Raw genomic sequence first — 20,628 nt, 5'->3', positions numbered from 1 at the left:
AACTACACCCGTGAAAAAATATATCAAGTGCACAAAAACATATCAATATATGTAAGGTATTGGTTGATATTCTGGGCATAATACGTAAGCTGGCAACCCAGGATTGTAAGCCACCATGGGAAATGGCAGCAGGGGAGACAGTGTCAGAGTCCTCAATCCAGGTTTCAGTGAGGGCCAACAGATTCAGAGAGCTGTTCAGAAAGTAATTTTTCAGGAAAGGGAGTTTGTTACATACAGACCGTAGATTCCAGAGGGCACAATTAAAAGAAGGAGATGAAGGAGTGCAACTAATATTAATAAGATACAAGATTGGTGGGGGTCTGACAACCTTCACTCCCGATAAACTGAAAACTGCTTAGGCTACAAATGGAACTAAGCAATGTACAGGCGAAGCACAACAACCACGTGCATTGTTTACTAGTTATTTCCACTATACCCCTAGATGAATTTCCAAAGGAGTAAGATATCCAAAAATAGGTAAATTTACTGGGATTTCTGCTGCTCTGACACCTCTCAAGTGCTCTATAAACACAACATGGCTCCTGCAAACTATTCAAGCCAAATAGCATTTTTTTCCTTCTGAGCCATGTCATCTGCCTAAACAGTAGTGTCCAACCATGCACAAGGTATTACCGCATTCGGTAAAAGTAATTTATCAAATTGTAGGGTCGGTTTTCTCCCATTACACCTTGTGAAAATGAAAAACTTGACACTAAAACAACAGTTTTAGAGGAAAATATGTAATTTTTTATTTTCACAGCCCACTAACATAAAATTTTGTGAAACTACTCTGGGGTAAAAATACAACCCTAGATGAATTCTATGAGGGGTGTATTTTCCAAAATCATGTAAATGTTGTTTTCTTTCCGCTATTCTGGAACCTCAGGTTCTCTCTAAGTAGCACCCACATTCTATTCCAGCCAAATTTGCTCTCCAAAAGTCAAATTGTTCTCCTGACCTTTTGAGCTCTGCCACATTCAGAAGTTTCTGACCTCATGTGGGGTATTGTCATATTCAGAAGAAATTGCATTAAAACATTTTGTTTCCTTTTTCTCATTATTCATTGTGAAACTGAAATTTTGGGGGCTAAAGAAACATTTAATGGAAAAATTGTTATTATTATAAAATGGCAATGTTGTAAAATTTTGTAAAATCATTGTGAGTTCAAAATGCTCAGAACACCCCTGCATTAATTCTCTGAGGATAGTTATTTCCAAAGTGGAGTCACTTTTTGGCTGTTTCTGCTGTTTTGGGATCTCAGGGGCCTTGCAAATGCGACATGTCGACTGCAATCTATTGCAGTTAAACTTGCACTTCAAAAGTCAAAATACTTTAATTTCCTTCAGAGACCTCCATGAGCCTAAACAGCAGTTTCTGACCACAAATTAGGTATTGACATGTTCTGGTGAAATTGTGTATTAAATTGTGGAGTACATTTTCTGCTGTTATTCTTGGTAAAAATAACAAAGTTAAGCTAAACATTTTTAGAAAAAACATATTTTTTGTTTGCACTACCAATGTTACAAAATTATGCATCATAGCGTCTGCAATGTATTCCAATCATACTTGCACACTAATATTGCGTTCAGGAGATTGATGATCATTTTCCATTAAAAAAAAAAAGAAAATTTAATTCTAAACTTTTAGTAATTTTAATAGCATGAGCAAATAAAAATACATTTAAAAATTATACCAATGTAAAGTAGCTTTATGGAAAATATTCAACAATTATTAATTTTTCAAATCTTTCGTCAAATGTTACCTATTTCATGAAAAAAGAAAATCATATTGACTGAAATTTACCACTACCATAAAGTAAAATGCGTCATGAAAAAAAAAACAATGTCAGCGTTATTGCCATTTTTGCCTTCCTCTGGATCAACATGTTAGGGCATGTTAGGTTAGGCTATGGGTTGAACTAGATGGACTTAAAGTCTTTCTTCAACCTTAATAACTATGTAACTATATACAGTGGGGCAAAAAAGTATTTAGTCAGTCAGCAGAGGCGTCTGTAATTTACATCATAGGTAGACCTCAACTATGGGAGACAAACTGAGAAAAAAAAATCCAGAAAATCACATTGTCTGTTTTTTTATCATTTTATTTGCATTTTATGGTGGAAAATAAGTATTTGGTCAGAAACAAACAATCAAGATTTCTGGCTCTCACAGACCTGTAACTTCTTCTTTAAGAGTCTCCTCTTTCCTCCACTCATTACCTGTAGTAATGGCACCTGTTTAAACTTGTTATCAGTATAAAAAGACACCTGTGCACACCCTCAAACAGTCTGACTCCAAACTCCACTATGGTGAAGACCAAAGAGCTGTCAAAGGACACCAGAAACAAAATTGTAGCCCTGCACCAGGCTGGGAAGACTGAATCTGCAATAGCCAACCAGCTTGGAGTGAAGAAATCAACAGTGGGAGCAATAATTAGAAAATGGAAGACATTCAAGACCACTGATAATCTCCCTCGATCTGGGGCTCCACGCAAAATCCCACCCCGTGGGGTCAGAATGATCACAAGAACGGTGAGCAAAAATCCCAGAACCACGCGGGGGGACCTAGTGAATGAACTGCAGAGAGCTGGGACCAATGTAACAAGGCCTACCATAAGTAACACACTACGCCACCATGGACTCAGATCCTGCAGTGCCAGACGTGTCCCACTGCTTAAGCCAGTACATGTCCGGGCCCGTCTGAAGTTTGCTAGAGAGCATTTGGATGATCCAGAGGAGTTTTGGGAGAATGTCCTATGGTCTGATGAAACCAAACTGGAACTGTTTGGTAGAAACACAACTTGTAGTTTTTGGAGGAAAAAGAATACTGAGTTGCATCCATCAAACACCATACCTACTGTAAAGCATGGTGGTGGAAACATTATGCTTTGGGGCTGTTTCTCTGCAAAGGGGCCAGGACGACTGATCCGGGTACATGAAAGAATGAATGGGGCCATGTATCGTGAGATTTTGAGTGCAAACCTCCTTCCATCAGCCAGGGCATTGAAGTTGAAACGTGGCTGGGTCTTTCAACATGACAATGATCCAAAGCACACCGCCAGGGCAACGAAGGAGTGGCTTCGTAAGAACCATTTCAAGGTCCTGGAGTGGCCTAGCCAGTCTCCAGATCTCAACCCTATAGAAAACCTTTGGAGGGAGTTGAAAGTCCGTGTTGCCAAGCGAAAAGCCAAAAACATCACTGCTCTAGAGGAGATCTGCATGGAGGAATGGGCCAAAATACCAACAACAGTGTGTGGCAACCTTGTGAAGACTTACAGAAAACGTTTGACCTCTGTCATTGCCATCAAAGGCTATATTACAAAGTATTGAGATGAAATTTTGTTTCTGACCAAATACTTATTTTCCACCATAATATGCAAATAAAATACAATGTGATTTTCTGGAATTTTTTTTCTCAGTTTGTCTCCCATAGTTGAGGTCTACCTATGATGTAAATTACAGACGCCTCTCATCTTTTTAAGTGGTGGAACTTGCACTATTGCTGACTGACTAAATACTTTTTTGCCCCACTGTATAAAGGGACACATCAAATTTGAAAAGTGTCAGGAAGATGAAAACAGGCTTCAGTGGTAGACGCAACTAGTTTTATTTTAAGATCACTCAAGCATTTCTAAAATGCATGATCTCAGTAATTTGACAATTTTGTTTCTGTTATTATTATTATTATTATTTATTGTTATAGCGCCATTTATTCCATGGCGCTTTACATGTTTACATGTTTACAGTTTCTGTTGAACTGGAATGATGAATAAAGCAAATAAATATAATCATTTTATTGTTGCCTAACTACCATTTGTTTTATTGCATGTAGGAGTTTTGTGGAATCTTTCTTCCTGTGATGCACTTAAAATGCCAATAATTCAGGATGCCCTAGCTGTGTTGACCAATGCAGTGATTATCCCGCATTCTGGATGGGAAAACTCTATACTGCAGGATGATCGTAAAAAACAGTTACATTCATCGCAGGTGCTTCGCAATGCAACTGGGTGTCTAAGGTAAGGATAGAGTAATAAATATAACTCATCACTCTAAGCTACCTTCTTCCATTACTGCACAGTCCAGTTCTGATACTCATGTGCTGCTATAATCACTCTAACCAGTCTGCAGTTGAACAAACCTATACAGGAAGCTGTCATGTACTGAGTGTTTAATACCTTTCTAAAATCACAATCATCAACTGTTTCAGCAATTTAGAGTAGAGTTCTGTAGAATTGGACCAGATTGGCTAGTCTTCATTCCTCTAAAGTCTTTTCTTTGCTCACTGTTTGTCCTTCTGTGAACAACTTTTGGTAGGTACTAACTGCTACATACCACGAACATCCCTTCCCCAGGACATGCTTTTGAAATGCTCAGATGTTGTTTTCTAGCCAACAAAATTTGACATGTCACAGATGATAAAATACTGATATAATACTTAATCTAAACATTTAAATCACCCTATTTAGTCCCCATTAAAAATAAAATAAAAAATACTCATATGTGGTTTTTTACATTCACAAAAGTCTGACCTATCAAATTAATTAATCCCATCAGTCAACAGCGTAATGAGAAAAAACTAAATGCCAGAATTATGGTTTTACGGCTGCTGCAAGACTGCAAGGAAATTAAATGAGAGGTGATCAAAACAATGTATCTACCCCAAAATGGTACCAATAAAATGTAATCTCAGATTGCAAAAAATAAGCTATCACACAGCCCCATCAACCACGAACTGAGACCGTTACAGGTCTCAGAAACTGTACACTTAAGCAAATTTTTTTTTATAAATTTCCAATTTTTTTTAACTACTTAAATAAAAAAACCCTATTCATATTTTGTTTCTCCATAATCGTATTGACCTGAAGAATCATATTGCCAGGTGATTTTTACCATATAGTAAACATGGTAAATAAAAAAAAAACAACAAATATTCCGGAATTTTACTTTTCTCTCAATTTTTGCTGCATTTCAATTTTTTCCATGCTTTCCAGTATATAAAATGTTAAAATCAATGGTGTCATTCATGCTACATGATCCACTAAGGGTATGTGCACACGTTGCGGATTTGGCTGCGGATCCGCTGCAGTTTTCCATGCATTGTACAGTACTATGTAAACCTATGGAAAACCAAATCCGCAGTGCACATACGCAGCAGTTTATTTTCTGCAGCATGTCAATGCTTTGTGCAGTTTCCGCAGCGTTTTACACCTATTCCATAATTGGAATCCTTAGGTGTAAAAACACAGGTGAAATCCGCACAAAAACTGCACAAAATCTGCGAGGAATCCGCAGGTATAATACAGGGCATTTTACCTGCGAATTCCACAGAATTCGAGCGGAAAAATCCTCAATGGAATCCGCAACGTGTGCACATACCCTTATACTTAGAAATAATGTAGTGGACTCCATTATAAGAGCCAATTTTTATGATGATCATGGTCCCATGTAGTGATGGTTACTGTTTTATAAAATTAATACAGTCTCACAGAAGCAGGTAATCTAGGGGCTGCTGTGTTCTGTCAAACATTTCCATATTATTATGCCAATATTCTCTGATTAGTGGGAGTTGGCTGTCAGAATACTTTTGACTTTAGAATTAGGCAACCACGGATCGAAAAACACTCAAAGAGTTTTACAAAGTTTCAACGTTATCCCTTTTTGTGAGGATAGGGTATAACTTCCCGACTGCTGGAGGTCTGACTGCTGGGATGAGAATTGTTGCCCTGAAGAGCCTTGTGTGAATGGTACAATGGTCGAGTTTGCAATCCCACACCATTGATTTTCTTTGGACCACTTAAAATACCTGAGCGCTGAGCTTGGCTGGTCTCCAGCACTTACATTAACCCCTTCTTGACTGGAGCTTTTTTCTGTTTTGCGTTTTCGTTTTTTGCTCCCCTACTTGCCAGAGCCATAACTTTTTTATTTTTCCTTCAATATGACCATGTGAGGGCTTAAAGCTGTACTTTTGAACAACACCATTGGTTTTAGCATGTCTTGTACTCGAAAAAGTGCAGTGAAATTGCAAAAAAAAGTGCAATCCCACATTAGTTTTTTGTTTGACTTTTTGCTAGGTTCACTAAATTCTAAATCTGACCTGCCATTATGATTCTCCAGGTCATTACGAGTTCAAAGATACCAAACATGTCTAGGTTCTTTTTTACCTACAGTAAGTGGTGAAAAAAAAAATCCAAAGTCTGCTAAAAAAAAAAAAATTGCTCCATTTTCCGTGACCCATAGCGTCTCCATTTTTCGTGATCTCAGGTTGGGTGTGGGCTTATATTTTGCATGCCAAGCTGATGTTTTTAATGATACCATTTTTGTGCAGATACAATCTTTTGATCGCCCGTTATTGCATGTTAATGCAATGTTGCGGTGACCAAAAAAAGTAATTCTGGCTTTTTGATTTTTTTTTTTCGCTATGCCACTTAGAGATCAGGTTAAGTCTTTCTTTTATTGATAGTTCGGGCGATTCTGAACACGGCAATACTAAATATGTCAATGTTTGATTTTATTTTTATTGTTTTATTTTGAGTGGGGCGAAACGGGGGTGATTTGAACTTTAATTTTTTAATTTTTTTCATATTTTTAATCACATTTCATTTTTTACTTTTGGCATATTTCAATAGCCTCCATGGGAGGCTAGAAGCTGTCATAACCCTATCAGCACAGATCGCCCCTATGTAGCAGAATTACTGCATTGCTATGAGCGCCGACCACAGGGTGGCACTCATAGCAATCCGGCATCAACAATCATAGAGGTCTCAAGGAGACCTCTGGTTCTCATGCCGACACACCGCTGACCCCCTATAACGTGACGGGTATTTCCGGCCAGATGGCTGGAGGCTCACGTTAAATGCTGCTGTCAAAGTTGACAGTGGCATTTAACTAGTTAATAGGCAATAGTGCTGATCACGATTCCACCCGTGCCTATTACGGGCACATGTCAGCTGTTGAAAACAGGTGACATGTTGCGGCTTTGAGGGGGACTCACAGTCGGAACCCACCTCAAAGCGGGGCTTCTGACGTCGGACATACTGTTAAGAATGAATGGAGCGCCAGTGTGCGTTTGATCAAACCCTGCTCCATCAGGGCCGGACTGGCCATCTGGCAATTCTGGCAAATGCCTGAAGGGCCTGTCTGGTCATGGGCTGCCTTGTCTGCTAGGTTGTAAACAGAATCGGTGTTCTCAAGATAACCATACTGTTAAGAGTTGTGATGGAGCACAAAGTTGCTGACTCCATCACTTACCCCAGCAGGCCACGGGTATCATTAGAAATATTGGTGTTGTAGAAAATCTTCCTTTCCTCCATCTGGGGTAATATTAGTAATTTATCCCATCTGGTTCACGGGGACGGGAACAACATGGGCCTGTGTGATATCAAATGCCAGGACTAAATTTCAGCTCCAGTCCGTATCTGTGCTCCATTCATCATTTATGGGAATGCCAGAACTAACAGAGGGCTACTTATTTTGGACAAGAACAGGTTGAGCATGCTGCAAAGTTCTGTTCTGGGAATAGTTGGGGTCCCAACTCTCATAAACTCAGTGATAAATAAGCAAGTTATCCTCTCTCCTTTGGATAAAAGATAATATTCTATTTTGGGAATAACCCTTTTATTTAATCAATTTGCTTTTATTGTCCCCTATTCTGTCCACCTTTATTAGTTTTGTTATTCTCTCTGATATTCACTACAGGCTTGTAGTGTACATCTGTATCTACTCAAAGGATCTGGGTACAGTCTGCTGTGTAAAGTCACACGTTTCTCTTCCACACCATGGCACTGTAAGAAGGGGAGATTTACTGAGGTGCTGTAAATTCAGGTAGTGGCAACAAGTAGACGATAAAAGTTCTTGCAATGCTGCCAAAGGAACACATTTGTGCCGAGATCAGACCTGCATTTATGATATGGGGTTTTGACTAATTATGTCCTGCCTGCTCTCTTCAGAGAAGATGCTATCAGCCTGCAGGCACTGTGCCTGGCATTGTGAATTCAATGATACAGCGATTCCCCCTCTGCGTCTAATGTCTCAGCCAGCGGGCGTGATGACATCACTTCATTGAACCACGCTGTTCTGGACAGTGGAGCTACTGAGGAGATGCAATGCAGCGATGGGGGAGCGAGGAGAGGTGAGTATTGTTATTGTTTTTTAATCAGTGAGCACGTGGTAATGTTAATACTGGAGGAATATGGGGTGTGCATTATACCATATGGGGGGTGTATTATACTATATGGGGCTGCATTATATTATATGGGGTCTGCATAATACTATATAGTGCTGCATTATACTATATGGGAACTGCATCATACAATATGGAGATTGCATTATACTATCTGGGGGCTGCATTATACTATATAGGTGTCATGATCCAGACTGGGTTTTGAGTCCTGTCTTCTATTTTCCTGGTCTGATCATGTCAGGGGTTAACTTTTCTCAGCATCAGTCTGGTCTCAGGTCTGCTATTTATACCCGCTGTGTCCTGCAGATCATGTCAGATATAGTTTTTGCCTAGTGCTGCTGTAGCTGACTCTGATTGCTATGATTGATCCTGCTGCATTTGCTATCTGAACCGTGTCTGTTTTCCCCTGTTCCCATCTTGATTCAGTGTTTCCCTTTAGTGTGCAGACCTCCTGGTTTTGACTTGGCTTGTATCTTGACCTGTTTCTATCTTTTGTCTTTTGGCTTATCTGCTCCTGACCATTACAGATTCCCTGGCTTGTCTCTGACTGCGAGTTTGCTTATTCCTTTGGTACTGCACTACAGTCTAGGATTTGACCCAGTTTGTTTGACTATTCTGCTGCCACCTGTGGTAGCCTCACTGCTGCACTGCAGGTCAGCTCTGTTTAGGTGCAAACCTGCTTCCTCTCTACTACCATCTAGTTAAGCCTGCACCTACCTGCATTGCAGTAGCATGACAATAGGGTTGCATTATACTATATAGGGCTGCATTATACTACATGGTAACATCATATTATATGGGGCTGCATTATACTATGTGAGGCTGCATTATACAATATGGGGGCTGCATTAAACTAAATAAGGGCTGAATTATACTATAAGGGGGCTATATTATACTCTATCAACAACTATATGCTGTGCATTATACTATATAAACTATGTGGGGGCTGCATTATACTATATGGGTGTCATGGTCCAGTCTGGAGTTTATTTTCATTTTTCTTTTTAGACTGGTCATGCGGGGGTTAATTTTATCAGCCTCGTTCTTGAACTAGCTGGGCTATTTCAGTCCCTCACAGCCTGCCTACCACTGTTAGTGATAGTTCATGCTTCCCAGCTTGAGCCCCTGACCTGTATCCTGATCTTGGTTATCCTTGTGCCTCTGTCTGCCCATACCCGTGTATGACTCGATCTGTTCCCTGGACTTCGGCTTTGGTTTTCTGTCTCTGATCCCACGTTACCCTCCTGGTTCTGACTTTGCTTGTGTCCCGACTTTCTCTTACGTCTCACGATTTGGTTACCACGATCCCGGTAGGTTCTGACGTCTTGCTTGTCCCCGACTATTCCCTGCTCGCTCCTTCTGTACCACGCTGATATTCTTGTGTATGACTTTGGCCTGTCTGACTTCTCTCGTTACCTGTGACACCTGTGCCTGAGCTCTGTGTTACTTCGCTTAATGTTTAACCTCTCTTCCCTCACCAGCTCCCCCTGGTGGAGGTTTCATCACATTGGGGCTGCATTATACAATATGGGGGTTGCATCATACTATTTGGGGGCTGCATTATACAACAGTTCAAACTTGAAGTTTACATGCACTATGTATAAATATATATTTTTTTCTCAATATAAAACATGAAATCAGAATAAACCTTAAAGGTCAATTAGGATTACCATAATTATTAATATTTGGCAAATGCTAGAATAATACGAGAGATAATGTTTTAAGACATTTTAATTACTTACTGCAAAGTCAAAAGTTTACATTCACTAAGATTAGTATGCCTCTAAAAAATTCTGGACTGCCGTATGATGATTCATGTGTTTGGAAGCTTCTGAAAGTTTTTTTGGCAAAATCTGAGTTAATTAGAGACACACCTGTGGAAGTATTTTAATGAACACGTGAAACACACTGCTTCTTTGTGTAGCATTATGACAAAAACTAAATAAATCAGCCAAGATATCAAGATGTGGATTTGCACAAGTCTGGCTCATCCTTGGGTACAATTTCAAGATACCTGAAGGTGCCTCAATCATCTGTAGAAACAATTATATGCAGGTACAAACAAGATGGGAATATCTAGCCACCATACCGCTCAGGAAGGAAAAGGGTTTTGTGTCCCAGAGATGAACGTGCTTTGGTCTGACATGTGCATATCAACCCAAGGAAAAAGCAAAAGACCTTGTGAAGATGATGGTGGAAGCTGGTAAGATTGTGTCAATATCCACAGTGAAATGAGTACTGAATCAACAAGGGCTGAAAGGCCACTCTGCCAGGAAGAAGCCTTACTCCAAAAGAAAAATAAAAAGCCAGATTAATATTGGCAAATGCACACATGAACAAAGACCTTCATTTCTGGAGACATGTCCTATCGTCTGATGAAACTAAAATTGAACTTTTTGGGTATAATGACCATCATTACGCTTGGAGGAAAATGGGTGAAGCTTGGAAACCTAAGATCACCATCCCAATTGTGAAACACAGGGGGTGGCATAATGTTGTGGGGTTTACAAAATAGATGGCATCATGAGAAAAGAAGATTATGTGGCAATACTGAAACAACATCTCAAGACATCAGCCAGGAAGGTAAAGCTTGTTCGGAAATTAGTTTTCCAAATGGACAATGACCCGAAGAATACTGTCAAAATGGTAAAAAAGTGGCTTAAGGATACCAAAGTCAATGTTTTGGAGTGGCCATCAGAAAGCCCTGATCTCAATCATATTGAAAATTTATGTTCAAAGCTGAAAAAGGCAGGTGTGAGCAAGACAAGCTACAAACCTGGATTAGTTAACCCCTTCATGACCAAATGTATTTTCATTTTTGCGTTTTCATTTTTTGCTCCCCTTCTTCCCAGAGCCATAACTTTTTTATTTTTCTGTCAAAATGGCCAAGTGAGGGCTTGTGTACTGGAAAATGGGAAAAAAATTCCAAGTGTGGTGAAATTGCAAAAAAAGTGCAGTTCCACAGTTGTTTTTCTTCTTTTTTTTACCATGTTAACTAAATGCTAAAACTGACCTGCCATTATGATTCTCCAAGTCATTATGAGTTCTTAGACACCAAATATGTCTAGATTCTTTTTTATTTAAGTAGTGAAAAAATATCAAAACTTTGGTTAAAAAAAACAAAAATGGCGCTATTTTCCAAGACCTGTAGCAACTCCATTTTTTGTGATTTGTGGCTGGGTGAGGGCTTATTTTTTGTGCGCCGAGCTGACATTTTTTTGATACTATTATGGTGTAGATACTATCTTTTGATTTCCTGTTATTGCATTTTATTGCAATGTAGTGGTGACCAAAAAATGTAATTCTGGCGTTTTAAATTTCTTTTCCTGTTGCGCTGTTTACTGAATGGATTACCGTATTTTTCAGACTATAAGACGCTCCGGACTATAAGGCGCACCCAGGTTTTAGAGGTGGAAAATAGGGAAAAAAATATTTGAAGCAAAAAAATGTGGTAAAATATTTAATAACATACTATAATATGTGGTGTTATTATATATAATAGTATGTTATTATGTTGGAAGCTGCGGGACCAGTGTGGTGTCTGTGAAGTACTATATGAAGATGCTGGAGGGTGAGTATAAGAATGAGGGCGCAGGGCTTATATTGAAAGCACCACTCCAGCACTGCAAAATAACACTGGAGTGCTGCTTTAAAATCCCATGGGAGAACTATAACTCCCAGCATGTCCTGCAGATCCTATGACATGATGGGAGTTATAGTTCACTAAAGGAGTGGCAGAGTGCTTTATTGTGTTTTGTAGACTAACCTCTTAATTGTGGCAGCCAGCCTGTGGTGAGGTAAAAGCATCCCATGGCTGCACACACAGAGCCCTCCCTCTTGTTGCCTTTCCACAGCACAGGTAATGGAAGCCAGCAGATTCTAGTGTTGGAGTCTGAAGGACCTGTGATGATGTCAAGAAGAGGGAGGGCTCTGTGCTGCCATGTGATGCTCCAGCCCGCCCACTTCTGACATCATCACAGGTCCTCCTGCACACTGCACAGCACTCAGCTCTAGCCCAGGAAGGTACCAGAGATCTCCTCTCCTCCTCCCCCTGCTGCTGCCTCCTCCTCCCCCGGACACATGGATCTCCCCAGCTGCTGCAGGAATCAGCGCTGAGGAATCCATGTGTGTCGCTGCTTAAGTGCAGTATTCATTTGCTGCTCCCGTCTCACCGCTCAGCTGATAGGTGGGCGGGGAGTAGCTAATGAATATTCACTGCACTTAATCATCGGGACCACATGGTTTCCCCAGCAGCTGATTCCCGGCAGTGGGGACATTTTTCTGCCGCCTGAAGTGGGATATCATTGCGATCCCACTCGCTGCTGCCCCCCTCCCCACATGCTACATCCCTACCATAAGACGCACCCACACTTTCCTCCCAAATTTGGAGGAAAAAAAGTGAGTCTTATGGTCAGAAAAATACGGTAATTCCTTTTTATTTTGATTGGGCGATTCTTTACGTGGCGATACCAAATATGTATATGTTTCATTTTTGTTTATTGTTTTATTTTGAATTTGACCAAAGTGGGGTGATTTGAACTTTTATGTATTATTTATTTTTTTAATATTTTTAAAAACATATTTTTTTACTTTTTGCATGTTTCAATAGTCTCCATGGGAGACTACAAGCTGCAATTGTCTGATTGGCTTTGCTGTATACGAGCGATTATCAGATCGCCTGTAAGTAACAGAAATGATCACTTGATATGAGTGCCAATCACCGGGCGGCGCTCATAGCAATCCGGCTATGACAACCATAGAGGCCTGCGGGAGACCTCTGGGTGTCATGCCAACCCATCAGTGACCCTTGATCATGTGACGGGGTCACCGATGGGTGGGATTTTCGGCATGCTTACTGGAAGCGCGAGTTACAGTGGGTAAAAAAAGTATTTAGTCAGCCACCAATTGTGCATGTTCTCCCACTTAAAAAAGATGAGAGAGGCCTGTAATTTACATCATAGGTAGACCACAGCTATGAGAGTCAAAATTGAGAAAACAAATCCAGAAAATCACCTTGTCTGATTTGGCAAGATTTATTTTGCAAATTATGGTGGAAAATAAGTATGTGGTCACCTAAAATCATGCAAGCTTTCTGGCTCTCACAGACCTGCAACTTTTTCTTTAAGAGGCTCCTCTGTCCTCCACTCATTACTTGTAAGTAATGGCACCTGTTTGAACTTATTAAAAGATTAGTATTAGTATAAAAGACACCTGTCCACAACCTCAAACAGTCACACTCCAAACTCCACTATAGTGAAGACCAAAGAGCTGTCGAAGGACAACAAAAACAAAATTGTAACCCTGCACCAGGCTGGGAAGACTGAATCTGCAAGCAGTTTGGTGTGATGAAATGAATCTCTCAGCGGAGAAGAATTTACTGGCTGACACCTTGTCCTGTTCCATTGTCTCTTCCGAAGAAAGAGACGAACCATTGCTAATCGTTCCTTCGGAGAGTCTGCGAGCAGTGGCTCCGGTTTCGCTAGAGTCGGTGCCTGCGGGCAAGACTCTTGTACCACCGAACCTGCGGCTGGAGGTCCTCTCTTGGGCTCACACATCTAAGTTGGGTGGGAATTTTGGGACCAAGAGGACTACTGAGCTTCTGGCGAGATAATGCTGGTGGCCGTGGATGGCATATGACATTAGGGACTACGTTCAGGCATGTGTTTCTTGTGGCAAGAACCGACTGTCCCGGTGTAACAGGCCAGATTATACCCCCAGGCCAGACTATACCCGGGGTTAAAGTGGCCTAGGCTAGATTATACCCCGGGTATACTTTGGCCTAGGCCAAACTATACCCCGGGGTATAAAATAGCCTAGGCCAAAGTATACCCCTCCAGGCCAGATTATACCCCCCAGGGTAAGCTGAGGGAAAGCTGCTCATTCTTCTAGGTCACAGCTCCCCCTCCCATCGGGCACTGCTCCTTTTCAAGCTCCTCCACCTCTGGTGACGCCAGGGATCTCCCTTTCTAAGCCCCACCCCCTCCCTATAGTCACATGTGACATGAAATCTTCAGCCCTGCTCGTGCCAGCTCGTTGTCTTGGCGCCTTGGATATGCTTGGAAAAGGGCTTTGTATACCTAGGGGGCACTGACGAGCACTGAGGGGTGGGTGGGGAACCCCTTTACTGGTTGCTATGGGATATAGCATGATCACTCTATCCTAGCAACACCTTGGATACGCTTGGAAAAGGGGTTTATCTATCTTGGGGGCACCATTGCAGCACTGCGGGTGGGTGGGGAAACCTTTTACTGGTTGCTATGGGATTTTACATGATCACTCTATCCTAGCAACGCCTTGAATACGCTTGAAAAAGGGGTTTATCTACCTTGGGGGCACTCTCGCAGCACTTAAGGATAGGTGGTTAACCCCTTAGGTGGTTGCTATGGGATTTTACATGACCACTTTATCCTAGCAACGGCTTGTATACGCTTGGAAAAGGGGTTTATCTACCTTGGGGGCACCCTTGCAGCACTGTGGGGAAGCCGGGGAACCCTTTTACTGGTTGCTATGGGATTTTACATGACCAATTTATCCTAGCAACGCCTTGTATACGCTTGGAAAAGGGGTTAATCTACCTTGGGGGCACCCTCACAGCACTGCGGGGTGGGTGGGGAACCCTTTTACTGGTTGCTATGGGATTTTACATGGCCATTCTATCCTAGCAACGCCTTGGATACGCTTAAAAAATGGGTTTATCTACCATGGGGGCACCCTCGCAGCACTGCGGGGAAGCCGGGGAACCCTTTTACTGAGGAAGGAAACAGCACAAAAATTCAAAAGCTGACTTAGGCCATAGTATACCCCCGGGGGATAAACTTTATACCAGGGGGTATAAAATAGTTTTTATAGTATTTCTCTAGGCCATAATGTTATCACTTCACTGTTTTTCTCACCCTATTGCTTATTTGTTGAAAAGTGTGCAGATCTGAACTGACAGTAGATGGCGCTGTCCTGTCAGTGCATAGTTAATGATAACTTGTTTTGTATGTTCTCTATGACACCTCTCTGCTCTCTATGACACCAAATCTTTTCCAATTTTGACAACCATGGAAGATCAATTGTATGACCAGCTTTTGAGATTCTACACTGCAACAGAACAAAGGTACCCTCAGTATACCTACGATCTACCTCCTGAGAAACGTGCAAATGCCAAGTCCCAGTTTAGACAAACAGCAAAGCCATATCGAGCCCAAGGAGGAATTGTTTATCATAGGGAAAAGGAGGTTCTTACTAAAAGTCGACTGCCAAATATCCTGAAGGCCTGTCATGACAACCCAATATCTGGGGGCCATTTTGGCAGAGATAAAACTTTAGCCAAAATCTCTGACCGGTTTTACTGGAAGGGAATGAAAAATGACGTTCACCAGTATGTGAAAGCCTGTCAAAAATGTTTTGTTATAAATCCCAAAATCACAAAGGAAGCTCCACCACTCAACAGTATATCAGTGCCTGGAAAAGTATGGAGCTTAGTTGGGATTGATATGATTGGCCCTCTTCAGGAAACATCAAATGGCAACAAATATATAGTTGCTGCCACTGATCATTTCTCCAAATGGACTGAAGCAACAGCTGTCCCAGATAAGAGTGCCAAGTCAGTGGCAAATTTTTTGTACTCCGTTATCTGTCGCCTTGGCTGTATGGAGACTCTGATTAGCGACCAGGGACGAGAGTTTGTAAACTCGATCATTGACAACCTGATGGAACATTTTCAAACAGATCACCGTATTTCATCTGCATACCACCCACAAACAAATGGCCAGCGGGAACGTGATAATCGGACACTTAAAGAAGCTCTTAGTAAGCTTGTCAATGACCAAGGAAACAACTGGGATCAATTCATCCCTGGTGTTCTGTTTGCCTATCACACATCTGTGCATGCTTCAACCAAGGTTACTCCATTTGAGGTCATGTATGGACGGAAGGCCAAGCTTCCCATGGACCTTAATCCCTCAAAAGATGATACGGTGGATCCCATGCCCATTTCAGATCATGCCACCCCTGATGTGCTAAATACACTGTCAAGCATTCTTAAAAAGCTGCACTCAGACGTCAGTACCAACATCCACTCTGCTCAAGAACACCAGAAGTGTGCCTTTGATCGCCGACACAAAAGCAACAAAGAAATCACTGCTGGTACCATAGTTTATATCAAGAATCAGCGCCGTATTCAACGCATAGGTTCAAAGATGGAACCACGCTGGATTGGACCTTATTTAGTTGTGGAATCCTTGACCAAGGGACGAGTAAAACTTAAGAACAACAAAACTGGCAAGATATTAAGCAACACATACCACACCAGCAACCTAAAGATTTACCAGGATAAAGAGGCTTCTCCACCATCCGATGATGATTATTCCAGTGACTCTGCCACACAGAAAAATAAGCAAACTAAGGCTTTCAACCTACTACCAAGTTCAAGAAGGAAGTATCTTAGCACCACTCTTGGCCTTACGTTTAGTAAGGTTGTATACTGTGGATGCAGACGAGACCTTGAACAACCACGGCGTACATATAAAACCAAAGGTGATGGAAACTGCTTCTTCCGGGCCATCAGCTACATCTTGACAGGAACAGAGGACAACCATTCCCTTCTCAGAGATAAAGTCATCCACCATATGAAAACTGACTTGACAAAAAAACTACAGGACTACTTGAACCAAAATGTGAATGAATATGTGAACATCTCTGGAATCTCTCGTGATGGAGTCTGGGCAACTGATGCAGAGATCATGACCACGGCGAATCTGTTGAGTTGCGACATAATAATCTACACAAACGTCGGTGACTCCATGGATTGGTTGACATATCCTGCAAGCTTCAATCTGCAGTCAACAACTGAACATGCACTGTATCTTGAAAATAAGCACGATCATTTCAATGTTGTTATCAGTGTTTAGCTTTAAACGTTAATTTGGTAGCAAGGACATGCTAGACTAAATGTCATAATACACAGAATGACTGTTGGGCGATTTGTTGCCCCAGATAATTGCATTGCATGATAAGTGACTTATAGCTAATGAGAAATTATTGCCCCCCCTCCCACCGCTAGGTGGTGCTGGCTCTGCTTCTACAAGCTCCAACGGCACTAGCCAGGTGCCGCTCTCCTCTATGGCGCCTGGCTGTGACGTCGGCGCATGGAGAGGCAGCGCCACCTAGCGGCAGGAGGGGGACCCCGTCTACCAGGAGACGGGCAGCGGCGGTTAGCGAGGGGGGGTAATCGGGCAGCCCCCCTAAGGTAACTATAAAATGGGGGGGTATTTGTAATGCATATGCATTACAAATACCCCCCTTTACAACTACTTTTGCCATGGGCAAAAGTTTTGTATAGTGGGAGGTACTCTTTAAGAATTGTCAGTTTGGTTTCTCAATAAAATGTTGAAGCATTAAGTAATTCTTGTGTATATCACTCAATGCAAATGATTTCATTGGGGTATAATATGAGCTGAGAGGTATAAATTGGGCTAGGCAACTTTAACCCCAGATTAGTTACATAATCTGGCCTGGAGGGGTATAGTTTGGCCTAGGCTATTTTACACCCCGGGGTATAGTTTGGCCTAGGCCAGTTTATGCCCGGGTATACTCTGGCATAGACCAAATTATACCCGGGGTTAATCTGGGACAGGGTTACTTTGGCCTGTTACACCGAGGAACCCTTTTACTGGTTGCTATGGGATTTTACATGACCACTTTATCCTAGCAATGCCTTGTATATGCTTGGAAAAGGGGTTTATCTACCTTGGGGGCACCCTGCTTGCTATAGGGTTTTACATGGTGTAAGTACCTTAGATTGATCATTTGAAATCGCTTAGCAACCAGGAAAAGAGTTCCCCAGCCTCCATGCAATGCTGCGACAGTGCCCCCAAGGTAGATAAGCCCCTTTTCCAAGCGTATCCAAGGCGTTGCTAGGATAAAGTGGCCATGTAAAATCCCATAGCAACCAGTAAAAGGGTTCCCCGGCTTCCCCGCAGTGCTGTGAGGGTGCCCCCAAGGTAGATAAACCCCTTTTCCAACCGTATCCAGGGCGTTGCTAGGATAAAGTGGCCATGTAAAATCCCATAGCAACCAGTAAAAGGGATCCCCACCCACCCCGCAGTGCTGTGAGGGTGTCCTCCAAGGTAGATTAACCCCTTTTCCAAGCGTATACAAGGCGTTGCTAGGATAAATTGGTCATGTAAAATCCCATAGCAACCAGTAAAAGGGTTCCCCGGCTTCCCCGCAGTGCTGTGAGGGTGCCCCCAAGGTAGATAAACCCCTTTTCCAACCGTATCCAGGGCGTTGCTAGGATAAAGTGGCCATGTAAAATCCCATAGCAACCAGTAAAAGGGATCCCCACCCACCCCGCAGTGCTGTGAGGGTGTCCTCCAAGGTAGATTAACCCCATTTCCAAGCGTATACAAGGCGTTGCTAGGATAAATTGGTCATGTAAAATCCCATAGCAACCAGTAAAAGGGTTCCCCGGCTTCCCCGCAGTGCTGTGAGGGTGCCCCCAAGGTAGATAAACCCCTTTTCCAACCGTATCCAGGGCGTTGCTAGGATAAAGTGGCCATGTAAAATCCCATAGCAACCAGTAAAAGGGATCCCCACCCACCCCGCAGTGCTGTGAGGGTGTCCTCCAAGGTAGATTAACCCCTTTTCCAAGCGTATACAAGGCGTTGCTAGGATAAATTGGTCATGTAAAATCCCATAGCAACCAGTAAAAGGGTTCCCCGGCTTCCCCGCAGTGCTGTGAGGGTGCCCCCAAGGTAGATAAACCCCTTTTCCAACCGTATCCAGGGCGTTGCTAGGATAAAGTGGCCATGTAAAATCCCATAGCAACCAGTAAAAGGGATCCCCACCCACCCCGCAGTGCTGTGAGGGTGTCCTCCAAGGTAGATTAACCCCTTTTCCAAGCGTATACAAGGCGTTGCTAGGATAAATTGGTCATGTAAAATCCCATAGCAACCAGTAAAAGGGTTCCCCGGCTTCCCCGCAGTGCTGTGAGGGTGCCCCCAAGGTAGATAAACCCCTTTTCCAACCGTATCCAGGGCGTTGCTAGGATAAAGTGGCCATGTAAAATCCCATAGCAACCAGTAAAAGGGATCCCCACCCACCCCGCAGTGCTGTGAGGGTGCCCCCAAGGTAGATTAACCCCTTTTCCAAGCGTATACAAGGCGTTGCTAGGATAAATTGGTCATGTAAAATCCCATAGCAACCAGTAAAAGGGTTCCCCGGCTTCCCCGCAGTGCTGTGAGGGTGCCCCCCAAGGTAGATAAACCCCTTTTCCAACCGTATCCAGGGCGTTGCTAGGATAAAGTGGTCATGTAAAATCCCATAGCAACCAGTAAAAGGCTATAGTCTGGCCTGAGGGTATAGTGTGGCCTGTTATAGTTTGGCCTAGGCTGTTTTACATCCTTAGGTATAGTTTGGCCTAGGCCAAAATATACCCAGGGTTAAATGTAGCCTAGGCCACTTTAACCCTGGGGGGTATAATGTGGCCTGGAGGGGTATAGTTTGGCCTAGGCTATTTTACACCCCGGGGTATAGTTTGGCCTAGGCCATTTTATGCCTGGGTATAGTTTGGCCTAGGCCAGTTTATACCCCGGGGTATACTCTGGCCTAGGCCAAATTATACCCGGGGTTAATCTGGGACGGGGTTACTTTGGCCTGTTACACCGGCAGAGGCCCGCGGGCTTGTTACATCCCCTGCTAGTGGCAAATAGGCCCTAGATGGTCGGGATAGACTTCATTGTGGGCTTGCTCAAGTCCCGTAACAATACTGTCATCTGTGTAGTCACCGATCATTTCTCCAAGATGGTACATCTTGTTCCCCTTCCGCATGTACCATCACCACGGGCTCTGGCTGTCGTTTTCATGAAGCATTTCTTCCGTCTCCATGGGATGCCTAATAAAATAGTCAGTGACTGGTTCTAGAGCGAGCTCTGTTGGATGCTCAGTATTGAGCTTAATCTCTCCTCGGCATATCATCCCGAGACGAACAGATTGGTGGATAGGGCCAATTAGACAATTGCGGCACTTTGTCTCTGCCAGGCATGATGACTGGGCATCCTTGCTACCATGGGCAGAGTTTGCCCTTAATAATGCCGTAGCCGATTCTACAGGGCAGATACCGTTCCTCCTTAATTACGGTCAGAATCCTCGTGTTCCTGTGCCCATGCCCATTTTGTCTTCCGACGCTAGGGTGGTAGACTGGGCTGTGGAGGCTGTTGACATCTGGGACCGCACACAGGATGTCATTCAGGCCTCTAAGGAGAGAATGAGCGCCTCTGCTAATGTGCATCGCTGTCCCGCTACTTTCTTCGCTTCCGGCTTTCAGCTCACAATAACAAGTTGCTTGTAGAATCCACTAAGTTTGCTCCCTGCTATCTGGGTCCCTTTAAAGTTCTGGAACAGGTTAATCTTGTGGTATATCGCCTGTTCTTCTGCCACGCCTGAATATCACTGACACCTTTCA

The 20,628-nt window shown here is 42.8% G+C and overlaps 1 protein-coding gene across 13 annotated transcripts in view; it reads left to right on the top strand.

Annotated features, from left to right (window-relative positions):
- CTNND2 (catenin delta 2) overlaps window positions 1-20,628 on the top strand; it is a 3,400,942-nt gene that overhangs the window by 1,820,267 nt on the left and 1,560,047 nt on the right. For all 13 annotated transcript variants that reach the window (XM_077269511.1, XM_077269508.1, XM_077269506.1 and 10 more), the window contains one exon: window positions 3,831-4,014. In XM_077269511.1, coding sequence (XP_077125626.1) covers window positions 3,831-4,014 — 184 coding nt within the window. The remainder of the gene's footprint in view (window positions 1-3,830; window positions 4,015-20,628) is intronic.

Source organism: Ranitomeya variabilis, chromosome 6, assembly GCF_051348905.1.
Source record: "Ranitomeya variabilis isolate aRanVar5 chromosome 6, aRanVar5.hap1, whole genome shotgun sequence".
Classification (NCBI taxonomy): Eukaryota; Metazoa; Chordata; class Amphibia; order Anura; family Dendrobatidae; genus Ranitomeya; species Ranitomeya variabilis.
Note: the sequence above shows the minus strand (reverse complement) of the source record. Positions and strands in the feature narration are given on the sequence as shown.